Raw genomic sequence first — 13,449 nt, 5'->3', positions numbered from 1 at the left:
TAATACACTCCATTTTCCTTTTTTTTTTTTTTTTAAGGATTTTATTTATTTATTTCAGAGAGAGAGAGCATGAGTGGGGGAGACAGGCCAAGGGAGAGGGAGGAGCAGACTTCCCTCTGAGCAGGGAGCCTGACAGGCTCGATGCTAGGACCCTGGGATTATGACCTGAGGGAAAGGCAGAGACTTAACCAACTGAACCACCCAGGCACCCCTACTGTCCATTTTTCTACATGCTTACTTGAGTTTTTAAATTACATTTTTCTTTATGATGGTTATCACCTAACATATATATCTTTTTTCTTTATTATCAGTTGTCTACTGCCAGGATATAGGTTTGAGAGTAGGATTTTGTTTTACTTATAACTATATCCTCATCGTCTGGAATAGAACCTGATACATGATAGGTACCCAGTGAGTTTGTTTGATGAATGAATGACGTTTTGATCACATAAAGGAATACTCATGCTACCTGTGTTGAAATTAACATTCCATTTATTAAAGTTACAAATTTTAAAACCTATTTTGTGTTCAAACAGAATTTAAATGTCTAGAATATCCTCTCAAATCTAATAAGTTTTGTGTCAAAAGTAAAATAAATGGTGTGCCTGGGTGGCTATGTCAGTTGAGGGTCTGACTCTTGATTTTGGCTCAAGTTATGCTCTTACAGTCCTGAGATTGAGCCCATGTCAGGGCATGAAGCCTGCTTAGGATTCTCTGTCTCAGGGCACCTGAGTGGCTCAGTCGGTTAGGTGTCTGACTTGTGATTTCAGCTCAGGTCATGCTCTCAGAGTCCTGAGATCAAGGCTTGCATTGGGATCTACACTTGGTGGGAAGTCTGCTTGAGGATTCCTCCTCCCCCGTCTCTCTGTCCCTTCCCCAGCTTGTACACATGCACATGCTCGCTCTCTCTCTCAAATAAATACATAAATCTTAAAACAAAAAAGAATATCTCCCTCTTCTCCTCCTCCTTCCCCCTTGGCTGATAATGCTCATTCTCCCTCCCTCTCTCTTAAAAAAAAAAAAAAAAAAAAAAAAAAACAGGCAAAGTAATCACTTTCAGTCAACCTTTAACTAATATTTACTTAGTTCATAAATTTGATAAGTTAAATTGTATTTGCCTTAACCCAATGAAATTGGACAGAAATAGTAAATTGTCATTGGATCCTGAATTTATTTTCAGGGGCATTCAGTTCACCTTATGGGGATAGGCTAGCCCAATGGCTACATTTTCCTCACTATATCAGCCAGAATCCCAAGCCCCTATCTTTCATCTGGGACTTAATTTCAGAAAATGACATCCATGCCACGGATATCTTTCAACTTTCTATCTGTTTTAATTGTAACTTTCTTAAGCTTTTTAGTCACTTGATTTGGATGGATGGAATTTTGCATCCTGACAAATTTAATTCTCCCTCCCCCATTTTGTTGTCACTGCTTCTTGGCCACCAGATTTGCATATGAAAGACTCTGCACTCTCTTTAACCACCATTTTATAGTTATTTACCAACACATATTAGACTTCTTTGTAGATTCTTCCTTCTTCCCTAGAGTCTAGGTAAGAAGTCAGCAAATGTTTTCTATAAAGGGCCGGATAAATACATTACTCTGTCACAGCTACTCAGCTTTGCCTTGTAGCGAAAAGGGGAACGTGTAAATGGATGAGCAGGGCAGTGTTCTGATGAAGCTTTATTAAACAGATGGAGGGATGGATTTGGCCCACAGACATTAGCAGCTGACCTTGGTTTTTGTATAGCCTTCGAGCTAAGACTAATTCTTTGATTTTTAAGTGGTTGAAAAAATCAAAAGAAGGATACTACTTCATGACACTTTAAAATTATATGAAATTCAAATTTCAGACTCCATAACTAAAGTTTTGTTGGAAAAGAGCCATCACACTTAATAATATGAATTGTCTCTAGCGGTTTCTGTGCTATAACAGCACAGTGGAGTAGTTACAACACAGACAGTATGGCCAGTAAAGCCTCAAAGATTTACTCCCTGGTCCTTGACAGAAAAGGCGGGTCAAGTCGTGATCTCGATGACCAAATGTAGAGTTGCTCAGGGGCCGAGCCTGGTCCCTCTCCTCTCACTCTGGACTCTCCCCCTAGGGATGGCTTCATATACCCACTGGCCCATGAACTGTGGCTCACAAAGTTATAATTCCAACACAGAACCCTCCTATGTACTCCAGACCAGTGTATGCACTGCCTATCTGAATCTCTACTGGGAAGTACATGTATCCAAAGTGAATTAATGATCTCCCATATCTTAGAGAAGAGCACATGGTTTACTCACACCAAAATCTGGCTATTGTCCTAAATGTTTCTCTCTCCTTTACATCCCTCCTCGCCATGCATATCTAATCTGTGACCAAATCTTGTCATATTTAGGTCCTCCTACTTCTACAAATTCATGTAATAGGCCCCCAGGGACCAAGATCTTTCTAGCTTTGATCTGCCCCCAACTTGCATCTCTAGCCTCATTTTCTTTCTGCTGTTAATCAAAGTGGCCTTCCTTCCGTCCCTCTAACTGGCTTTCCTCCTCCTCGCTGTGAGGCCCTTTACGCATGGTTCTCTGTGTGGGGCACTTCCTCTCTGCAGTAGGCAGAGCATGCGCCATGAGCTGCTGCCACACACCTTAACTTCCCCCACGACCTCCTGAGTAGGAGTCTATTTCTTGATTTCATAGAATCTACTGTGAGGATTCCAGATGGGCTGGTGACCTCACACATGATCTCCCAGAGACCCAGGTCCCCTCTGGCTGTGTCTCTGTCATCCTTCATTCCTGAAGGGGATTTTATTGGCTCCTTTGTGTCTGGCAGACTGATTGCTGAGTAGGGGAGGGGGTAAGAAACATAGCGGGTCACACACGAGGTTTCAAATGGGCTGTGCCCAGAAATGATCCCTTCCACCCTGGTTGCATATGACGTGAGTCATATCAGCACATCTAGCTGCGTGGAGGCACGAAGACTGTGTAGCTGTGCGCCCAGAAAGTAGAGGGAACGGTTTTGGTTAATATCGAGGTTTCTGTGCTGCATACTCTGTCCCTACCTCCTCCTTAGCATTCAAATCTCAGGGAGGCCTTCCCTCTCTCCCTGCCTGGACCAGATCACCCTGGGACTTGACACGTCCTCTCTCACAGCGCTCATCGCAGCTGCCGAGCTCTCGTCCTTCCTGTTACTACTTTGGTGCCTGTTTCCCCACAGGCAGTGCTCCCTGAGGACAGGAGTTCTAGCTGTTTTGCTCATTTCATGTTGGCATTCACTAATACTTGTTTATTGAATGAACACAAAGAAATAAGAATGGATAGATTCATTGCTCAGTGGACATCTCGTGCTACTCACTGGGGCTCCAGAGGAAGCCAAACTGAAGGGCCCTCCATCTCACAGTCCTCAGGTCTTGTTGCCTTCCACAGGTCCAGAGTCTGACCCAGTAACTTTCAGGGTGTATCTGAAAGGCCACTGATCCACTCTTGGTCCCGCTTATTGTGTTCTGTTGCTAATAGACACCCTTCCCAGGGATGTTCCAACCACTCTGCTCAGCAAGGATTAGGTATTTTTCGCCCTTCAGAAGCTGGCCACAAGAGGGTAGAGCAGACAGCTGGGAGGTCTTCTTATCATTGGCTTGGCTTTTCCCTTAGATGAATGGGTCCCCCCTGTCCTGCCCTCTGTCTGTCCCCAGCTTAGTGTCCAGGACAGGCCTTAACAAAAGAGACCACCAGGAATGCTGTTGACAGACAGTCGGGGTGTGTAGAGGTTGCATTGAGGAAGGTGAAGTGTCAGACAAATTGTAGCCCAAAGTCAAAATCAATGCCTGGCCATACTTCCAGACTCCTTGTGCTTATTCTCATTTTGTCACCAACATCTCTATTCCTTGGTCTGGGCTACATTTCCAGTGTGAAGAAGAGAAAAGAATTCTTAACTTTTAAACGTGAAACAGTGATGTGGAATTTCAGACAGGATCCTGATCCTGTGGGTGTGAACAGGTGAAACCACAGGAGCAGACCCTGCCCAGCCCTGAGTCCAGCACAGCAGCCTCACATCCCCAGCCCCACCCCTGCCCTAGCAAGCACGTAGCCCCGTGGTATGGGGCCTGGCAGCCCTTGGGCAGAGGTGGGGCAGCTTTGACCTGAAGCTTTTCCCTGTCTTCCTTACAGATCGCAAAGGAGGATGCCATCCTGCCAGTAGCTCTTTTCCCGTCTCTCTGCGAGCTCATCTTTCATAATAACCCTCTGGTGTCCCATACACGAGGTATGGTGCCTGCAAACCTGTGCCCCCATCCCGGTGCCCAGGGGCAGTCTGGGCACCCTCAGCCCCACCTCATTGAGGCTGAGTCCTGGGCTCGTCTGTGCATCATGGGTGGACATGGTTCTTGGTGCATCTGGGGACGGAGAGAACCACAGACGTTGCTAAGCACTTCTGTACCAGCTTACCTGACAGCAACCCTGTGAGGCAGGTGTCGTTGTCCCCGTGCCCAGTGAAGGATGCTGAGGTCCAGGGAGGTTCATGATCTACCCAAAGCCCCACAGCAAGAATGAGGCAGAGCTAGATCCTGCATGAGATCTTTGAGTAACACCTGGCTTTGTAGAGCAGGTCTGTTGTGACCTCATTTTCTACTTCCCAGCTGGGGAGGGGCCTGCAGGGGAGGCGTGGCTGAGCAGGGGGAAGGGGCGAGAAAGTAGAGGGTCATGCAGGAGGTTTCAAGCGGCTGTGTCCAGAAGTAGGTGTTGCACTGGGTGCATTGGGTGCTGCCACCAGCGCTACCTTGGAGGCACCTTAGAATCCTGGGTCCTAGAGTGACACCAGCAGAGTTCTCACCCTTGCTTGCACTCTCCTTGTTGCCTTGGGCAAATTTCTTAACGTCTCTGTGCCTCAGTTTCCTCGCTTATTGAATGGGAATAATACAGGTACCTACCTCCCAGGGTTGGTGTGAGAATGATGTAAGTTAATACAGGTCTGGCAGTTTGAACAGCGCTGGGCGCATAGTAAGCCCCCAGTAAATATCCACTAATAGTAATCTTCCCCGTCATGGCTCCAGGGGTCCCTCCACTGCTGAAAAGCTTCCTCCAGGAGCGGCTGGGGATCCACTTGATTCGCAAGAAGATAGTAAAGGCTAAGCATCATATTTTGATGCCTCGGAAGGTCTCAAGGAAGGTAAGGCCTCCAGGGCAGGACTGCCAAGGCCGGAGGAAGTGGAGCCCATTTTACTGCGTGTGAACTGATCTTTCCCACTCTTCAGGGATTCCTCCTGTTAGGTCTGTAGTACTGGCTTTGTCTTCTGCTTTGTTTGTCTGTTACACACAGATACACGCAGAAAAAGGACAAGACAGTCAGAGGGACCCAGTTGTCAGAGTAGGGAGAAGCTGTGAAGGTCATGGAATCTTGCCTCCAACTTTGACAGAGAAACTGAGGCCCTGAGAAAGAGCTGTGGAGAAGTAGGGGAGAAATTGGTCCGAAGACCCAGGGATGAGCCTGGCTTCATCACTTTCCACAGCTGCCTGAACTTGGGCAAGAGCTTCATTCTCTGAGCTTCAGTTTTCAACTCCAAGCCTCCCTGAGGTGCTGAGAGGACTGGATGAAGCAGCAGATACAAAAATATGTTATAAACTCCCAAATCCGCACCTGTGCAAGTTCTAACCACCTGTGGGAGTCGTGAATGGCTGCACCAGACCTAGAATACACATCTCTTACACATAAAGAAGCATTTCCCTATGTTGAGAGCACTCTGCTCCCCCAGACCAAACCCAGCCAGTGGTCTCAGCCTTCTGGGATGCTGTGAAGTAAGTCTCATCTCTCCTTCATTAGAAGGATTGCAGAAATTTATGTGAAATGCTTTTCCCTCCTGAACTGTAGCCTTCTCATGACTAAAAGCCTGACTGGGCATTGCTGATCCTGAAAGTTAAGTATAGTTACTTCCTCTTGACTCCCTCTGCAGCTTGTCACTGTCTAGCCAAACTCTAGTCTTGGAGCCCTTAGAGGACCAGAGTAGAATTAAAAGCCGGAAATAGACAGGAGTTCAAAAGGTTTCCAACATCTTCCCCTTGTTTGTTGCCTCCTCTAAGGACTGGACTATCTCCTTCCCATCAGCCAGCTTGAGAGGGGCCCAATCAGAGTGAGCCAGATGCTAAGTACGGAATCCTCTCTCCCAGGATGATGGGCTTTTACTAATTAAGGAAGCTGAGAATTTCAACAGGAAAGAAGTTACCGCCTTGGTTCTGAACCCTGAGAGAGATTTGCCATAAGAAACTTCATTTAAGGTGTAGACACCAGCATCCTGAAAGGGGCCTGGTGCTGCTGCCTTCCAGAAGGGACAGGACCATCTCCTCCAGGTCTTCCTAGGAGTCTCTGAGGAAAGTCGAGGGCACCATGTTAAAACTCCATCAAAAGAAGACTGTTGAGAGCCAGAGTGATAGGATCAGGGATGTAGAATGAGGCAGAAATCAGATACCGGCTCTGCCACCAAATAATTCTCTGACCTTGGACAAGTCATCTTCTCTCTCTGAGCCCTCGCTTCTACTTTTATAAAATAAAGAGAATTATTTATAATTACAAATATTTAATATTTTTTATAAAATAAGAATTATTTCCTGGGTAGTTTGAGGTGTAAATCAAGCAACATCTGCCATGTACAGGGCACATTGTAGATGCCCAGTTAGTGGGATTTGGCTCCCTCCCTCTCCTATGAGCCCTCGTCCAGTACCCTGATCGCAGTACCACTGCCTTAGTCTGGTGAGGTCCAGGAAGAGAGATTCTGATTAGGAAGCTAACCAGTCCAACATTTCTCCCGTGACAGGTGAAAACCCAAGTCCCAAAGGTGCCAAAGCAGCCTCTGCTTCTCCATCATCTCCCTGTGACGGCAGTCCCATCTCCCTCAAAGGAGATCCCAGAGTCTGAGGCAGGGCTAACTAAAGAGCTGTCCACTGCCGGCAGTCCTCTGGAGTCACAGATACCTGTCGAGGGCGTGGAGGGCCTTTCCCTGTCCCACCGGACCTTCGTGCCCCTACCTCCCATCTGCTCCGATTCCACCGTGCACAGTGAAGAGACCATGTCCCACCATAGTGAAAGACCCGGCCGCCTCAGCCCAGAGCACCTATCAGACGAGGACACCAAGAGCATGGAGTCCATATTCTTGACCCAGGTGCCTGGTTCTCCTTCCTCTGCCTTGTTCCTAGCTCCCGGAGGCTCCTGTATGACCTTGGCATAGCTGGCTTGCTATAGGCAGCCAGAAGTGAGCCCAAGACAGGTCTGGAAACCAGAAGGAATCACCCCTGGCAGGCCTGCAAGCCCCTCTGGGAGCGCCACTGAGCCAAGGCTACTGGTGGGAGGATACCCCCAGAGAGAGTTCACGGTCCTGTGGCACAGACAGCATCTGGGGCCTGGCTGGGGCACGGTTCTGACCAGTTTTTCAGAAGGGCTTGACGCTGCCTCAGCCTATCTGTATAAGGTCACATCACTTCTGATGCTGCCTCTGAATCCTGGGAATACAGATGGCTGAGATGAAGGTCCTGCCCTCGAGCTATCCTCAGCCTCCTGGGGGAGTGCGGGAACAATGCTTGCAGTCGGGGATGAGACTAAGGGAAACCCAGGCACTGGGAGCCTGGAGGAAAGCAGGATCCTCTGCCCAGACCAGGAGGGCTCCTGAAAGAGGTTCTGATGAGCTGAGCTTTGCAGGCTGAGTAGACAGCGACAAGGTGAAAACGTGGGCAGGAGGGCATCCTGGGCAGAGCAAATAGCATGAAGCAGGCTACAGAGGACAGAAAGTGGCAGGTGCAGAAACCACAAATGGTTCAGTGTCTGGGTAGCAGGGTGACACGTCGGAAAAGGGAAATAGGAAGCTGGAGGAGCTGGCAGGACCCCTCTAGTGTTCCTATACCCCTGCCTTTCCTCCGCTCCCTACCTGCCATCTCACCCCTCCAGTCTGCCAGATCTTTCCAAGATACACACGCATGCATCTACGTCCGACTCCATCCATCCGTTATTCCACAAGTGACTTACAGTGACATACATTTATACGATATAAAACTATCTTTATGAACTATAGCAGAACCTTTTAAAACAAAGCAGAGTGTAAGTAAATATTTTAAAACGAGCTTGAAAAAAATGAGCTTGCGAAAGTTGGATGAAAGGAAAATACGGATAGGAAAGGAAATAAGGTCTCACTCACTCTGACCTGCTCATCTGCCCTGCTGCTCTGGGAACAGAGGTGTATTGCCAAAATGCAATTCTGGGCTTCCTAGGAGCCAAAGGAATTCAGTCAACTGTGAATCACTGTGATGGGAAAAGTCTTTTCTCCCCTTGCTGAATTGCCAAGGCTATGACCTCCAGCGCGGAGTGGAACAGGAGCAGAAAGAGCAGACATGTCTTACTCCTGACCACAGGGAGAAAGCTTTCAGTCTTTCACCATCAATTCTGATGTTAGTTGTGGGTTTTTCCTAAATATCCTTTTTTGTGTTGAGGAAGTTTCTATTCCTAGTTTGTAGAGTGGGTTTTTTGGTTTTGTTTTTTTGGGTTTTGTCACAGAGATGTTAGATTTTGCCAAATGCTTTTTCTGTGTGTACTGAGACAATCATGTGGTTTTTGTCCTTTATCTGTTGAAATGGTATATCACATTGATTGATTTCCAGATGTTTAACCAAGCTTGTCTACCTACGGTAAGTCCCACTTGATCATGATATATAATCCTTTTTACAGGTTGTTGATTTGGTTTGCTAGTATTTTTTGAGGATTTTTGTGCTTATATTCATAGGGATATTGGTCTGTATTGTCCTTCTGTGATGTCTTTCCTTAGTTTTGGCTTCAGGATAGTAACTCAGAGAATGAGCTAGGAGTGTTCCCCTTTCTAATTTTTGGAAAAGTTCGTGAAGGATTGGTGTTAATTCTTTAAATGCTTAGTAGAATTCACTGGTGAAGCTAACTGGCCCTTGGCTTTTCTTTGGAAGAATTGTTGAAATCTCTACTTGGTACAGATCTGCTCAGACATTCTGTTTCTTCTTAGCCACAAGCTTTTGTGTAGGGTATAAATAACATCCCTACATATGAAACACAGTCTCAGCAGTATGTCTCTTATAAAACCATTAGGGTAGGCTAAAAACGTGAGTGCAGACAGTGGTCACTCACCCCCTTAAAACTCCTCTGCTGACTTTGCCATCTCCATGAGGATAAAGAAGATTCAAAAACAAACCAAAACCCTCAGGTTGGCTTTTTTAAAGTCCTTACTGATCTGCAGCCTGTTTATTGCTCCAGTGGCCCCTTTCTTCACAGTACACCCCAAAGATACCAATTTGAAGGTCCCCCAGATCCACCTTGCCGGGACTTATGTGGGTGGCTTGGTACCTGCTCTTCATGGCCTGCAGCAGGCGTCTCTCCCCAGCACTTGTTGCCCATCCCTCTCCCAACGCCTGCGTGGGGACGGCCATCCTACTGCTTCAAGACTTTGTGCAGGTTAAGGCCTCACTTCCTCCAGGCTTCGCAGGCGGGGTGAGGGCTTCCTGGGCTCACCCAGAACCTTTGTGCTCCTTTCTCCTCCAGCACTTACCAAGGTGCATGATCACTGTCTTTCATGACTGCGTCCTCTCACCCCAGTCTTGGTTCTTGCCCTTAACGGGGCCCAGCATGGGGACCTGCACAGAGCTCATGCTCAGACGTGTTAATGGAAGCTGGTTTTCTTTTGGACACAGGTGGGTGAGCTGCCTTCCTCCATCCTCCGGAGGGATGATTCAGCCATAAAGGAGGAAGAGCAAAGACCACCCCACACAGCACCCAGAGAGGTAAAGGGGGCTTGGAGGAAGCCCCCGACTGCCTCCCTCCCCAGCAAGTACCATGGCTACGAGGAGCTGCTGACAGCCAAGCCTGATCCAGCCTTTGTTGAGCCAAAGGGTATGTGAGGAAAATGGCTCTAAGGTAGGGTCCCTCTCCACAGCCCAGAGCAAGTCAGGGCAAAGCCTCATTTCTAGACCGGGATGCTGTCCTTTATCAAAGGGCTCCTGAAGGTGTCCTGGTTTGGAGCCTCCCATATCAGGTCCTCTGGCCTGGGCCTTCATTGGATTTTGAGGTACCACAGGTGTTCAGAGATTCCAGCCAGTCTAGCCCCGGCTGCTCTGGTTGGAAAAGTGTCTCCGGGAGGTGTTTGAGGAACAGATACCTAGACTGGTTGGATTCCTGAGCTCCTTCCCAGCCCAGCTAAGCCCCAAATGGAACATCCCCAATCCTCTCTCTGTGGTTTGAGGCAAGGGAGGTAGTGCTTCCTCTGAACCCCTTATTTCAGACTGATGTGTTAACAGTGTTTGTGCTTTCAAAGGAACTTGCTGGCACTCAGCTGTGGTGTCATGAGAGTCCGTCCCTGTAGTGGAACCCACTGTAGTGGGGTTATATTGGGGTCAGTTCTTTTCCCCTAGTGCACCCAGGGGACGAGCATTCACCGAATGAGTGATGGAAGTTCAGGCACTGCAGCAGATCAGAAAGAGATGGGGCAGTGTGTTCGTCTTGGGGCCTCTGAATTCCTTGCACCCAGGGCTGCTGTGACACTGGGGAATGATGAAACTGGGGGAGGCATCCAGCAGCAGGAGGAGTACCTTGCCCAACCCTCACCTTTTTGCCTTAGGAATCCAGAAGAACACGCAGGCCCTGCAGCGCATGCTGAAGTGCCCGCTGCTGTGCCACTCCTCCAAGCCCAGGCTGGACACGCTTCAGAAACGCTACGTGCCCAAGAAGAAGCGGGTACACGGGTCCGCCCCACGGTGGCTATCACCTGCCCACCTTCTGCGGGCCATGCTTTCCCGGTGCCCCCAAGTACTCCCCTGCGTATTGCTGCATCTGTCTGAGGAGTGGAGGCTGTTGGAGGCTGAGCACTGACCCTCGGTGACTGGCTCCTCTTACCTTGTGTCAGGCCCAGAGGATCCCTGTTCCACCGCCACGGAAGACTCGAGCCCAGCTGCTGGATGACCTCCTCATTCGCATGCGGGATCCCCGGAACATTACAGAGGCTCCACTAGGTACAGCTCTGCCCACCCCCCACCCCCGTCCTCAGCAGCCGGAACCCGAGATCGAGACGTTCGCTCACCTGCTGGGAGGAGGCCCAGGGCCCTCGGCTTCTGCCCCAGCCCTGTCCCATGGGCAGACGGAGAAGCTGAGGCCTGTCTGGAGAGAGGCATGGTGTTGCCTAGACTCATACAGCATGTTACAGACCAGAACTAAGGCTTGAGGTAGCATCAGGAGGGGACACCACTGGCTTCTTACTGCCCTGAGCTGGGGAGGCCATTCTCAGTCCCCATAGCATCCTCCTTTCACTCCATCCCACTTTCGGGGGTGGAGGGGAGCGCTCTGGACGCAGACCCCACTGCTCTGGGCTAGGGGGAAACCAGAGCAAGTTTGGTGCCCCTCGGGCTTCTTTCCCTGCAGGAGCTGTCCTGCGCCAGCAGACTGAGCGGCGGCTGGTGAACCAGAAACAATACCTGGAGGCCAAGCGGCTGCTGAAAGAGTTCCAGGCCCGCTACAAGCAGCTGGTGCGCTGCTCACTGCGTACAGTGTTCAGGGCTGCAGCGCCACCCCCGGGCCGCCCAGCCCTGAGCGAGGGCCAGCCTAGGTTCGGCCGCTTCCTCGAGTTCATGGATGAGTTCTGCCAGGGGCCCACGGCCAGCGACTCGAAAGGCTAAGGGCTGCGCACGGGGCCATGTGCACTGCCCTGCCTGTGCCTGACGCCCTCCCAGGGCTCTGTGCCCTGGACCACACCTTGGGGCTGGGTGTGCCGGGTGCAGGCCTCAGATCTTGGCCTGGCCTTGCTTGCTGGCCGCAGAGAGTGGGGAACTGGTCAGGACCCAGCACCTGGCCAAGCAGCAATAAATAGGTGCATATAGAGCAAGGTAGCCTGTGTGTTTTCTTGTAGTTTGGGCCTGGCTGCCAGGCTAGAGAAGGATCCCAGCTATGCACATCCCTCGGGAAACCTGCCTGAGTCGCACCTGCCCAACAGAGCTGTGATGAGCACTGGCATGAAAACAAGGGGGTTAACCCAATAGAACAGAAAAGCAGCACAGACTCTAAAGCTCAGAGAAGTGAACTAACCCATCCACAGCCAACAAAGCATACATGCTGTGGGGCAGGGGGCAAAACTGAGGTCACCAGGCCCCTGAAAAGCTTTTATTTTGGTGGGCAGCTTTGCCCATGATGAGGGCAAATGGAGAGGAGGGAGAAGAGAGCATCGGGAATTCCCTTACCAGATGGCCATGGCCACAGAGTTGGGACAGGCCGAGGGGAAGGCTTGCATGGTTTCCTAAGGTTCTCTAATCCTGGCCACCAGCTGCGGTCCCATATGCGAATGCTGGGGCTCAGGAACGGATCCTGGGGCTGTGCAAGTCCAGCCTGGGCTCACAGGTAACCTGATTCCGGCCAACGCAGCCTATGGGGTTGCCCCATTTTTGTGAGTCTCCCAAGAGTCAGCACCTGCTACAGAGATGAATCTAGAGAAGCCAGTGGACTGACCACAGCCAACTGTGGTCATAGCAGACACACTCATCTACGTTCCTACGAGTCGTACACATAGCCACCCATGACATAGGCACCCGGACGGGCAGACGTGGTACAGGCTCACCCTGCAGTGGCATTCGCAGGCAGGGTGTGTTGCTGACTCAGCACTCGGATCTCCTGGGGCCCCAAACCGCCCTTCCCCTAACCTTAGGAAGGAGAAACCACCCCAGGGGTGACCCTACAAGCCGTGCTGGGCTCCAGTGCTAGAGAACTGGATTGCTCCTTTCAGCCAGAAACACTGACCATAGGCTCTCCAGCCTGAAAGGCTCTTGGGAACATCCTATCCCAGCCTCAAGACCGGAAGCTTCCTGCAGTCCCTGGAGCAGGTCATTCAGCTCCTGCTTGCTGGTGACAGGGAACTTAGGCCCTCCAAAGGCTGTCCCTTCTTTTGTTGGTAAAGCTACCAGACAGTTCTAGCTACTGGGCTGAGCTGTCTGCCTAAGTCCCTTGGGACACCTAGCACTGCTACTGGCTCGGGAGTGTGTCAGCTCCCTCTGCCCAGCCAGGCCAGAGCCCTCGCCAATGTGAGAACATCCTGGAGAGGCTACACCTCTCTGGGCTAAACACTCTTCAACTCAGTTATTCCACACAGGATACCATGTAACTAAGTTGGTTGCCTCTCCTAGTGCCTGTTCGAAGTGTGCGAGGCAGGGTCTCCGTCTACTCGCCACCCTCCCACACAGGCAAATTGCTGCATCTCTGGAAGCCGTATTATCGTTTACCAATTGTGTCCATTCTTTTCGGTCTCCAGAGTGATCTGGACTTAATCACATCACCAGGGTTCCACGTATTAACCCTCTTACTTGCTGTAGGATAAAGGGCAGGTTACCGTCTCCTGACCGCACGGGAGAAGAATGAGGCACAAACAAATCAGCTGCAAGGGAGTGGGAGCGGGGGCGCTGGTAGAAAGGCCTGTGTCGCTGCTCCCTTCT

General features: G+C 50.1%; 1 protein-coding gene across 4 annotated transcripts in view; it reads left to right on the top strand.

Annotated features, from left to right (window-relative positions):
• The window catches only part of LOC111159409 (X-ray radiation resistance associated 1), a 64,083-nt gene extending 52,232 nt beyond the window's left edge, over positions 1 to 11,851 (top strand). For 3 of the 4 annotated variants that reach the window (XM_022521845.1, XM_022521844.1, XM_022521843.1), the window contains 7 exons: positions 4,156 to 4,249; positions 5,037 to 5,152; positions 6,792 to 7,136; positions 9,676 to 9,874; positions 10,599 to 10,714; positions 10,884 to 10,989; positions 11,396 to 11,851. In XM_022521845.1, the coding sequence (XP_022377553.1) occupies positions 4,156 to 4,249; positions 5,037 to 5,152; positions 6,792 to 7,136; positions 9,676 to 9,874; positions 10,599 to 10,714; positions 10,884 to 10,989; positions 11,396 to 11,649 (1,230 nt within the window). In that variant the 3' untranslated portion in view covers positions 11,650 to 11,851. The remainder of the gene's footprint in view (positions 1 to 4,155; positions 4,250 to 5,036; positions 5,153 to 6,791; positions 7,137 to 9,675; positions 9,875 to 10,598; positions 10,715 to 10,883; positions 10,990 to 11,395) is intronic. The other variant, XM_022521846.1, reaches the window with a different exon arrangement.
• The last annotated feature ends 1,598 nt before the right edge of the window (positions 11,852 to 13,449 follow it).

The sequence above is a fragment of the Enhydra lutris genome, unplaced genomic scaffold (assembly GCF_002288905.1).
Source record: "Enhydra lutris kenyoni isolate GAN:26980312 unplaced genomic scaffold, ASM228890v2 scaffoldscaffold68, whole genome shotgun sequence".
NCBI lineage: Eukaryota > Metazoa > Chordata > Mammalia > Carnivora > Mustelidae > Enhydra > Enhydra lutris.
This window is presented reverse-complemented; position numbering and strand designations above follow the sequence as displayed.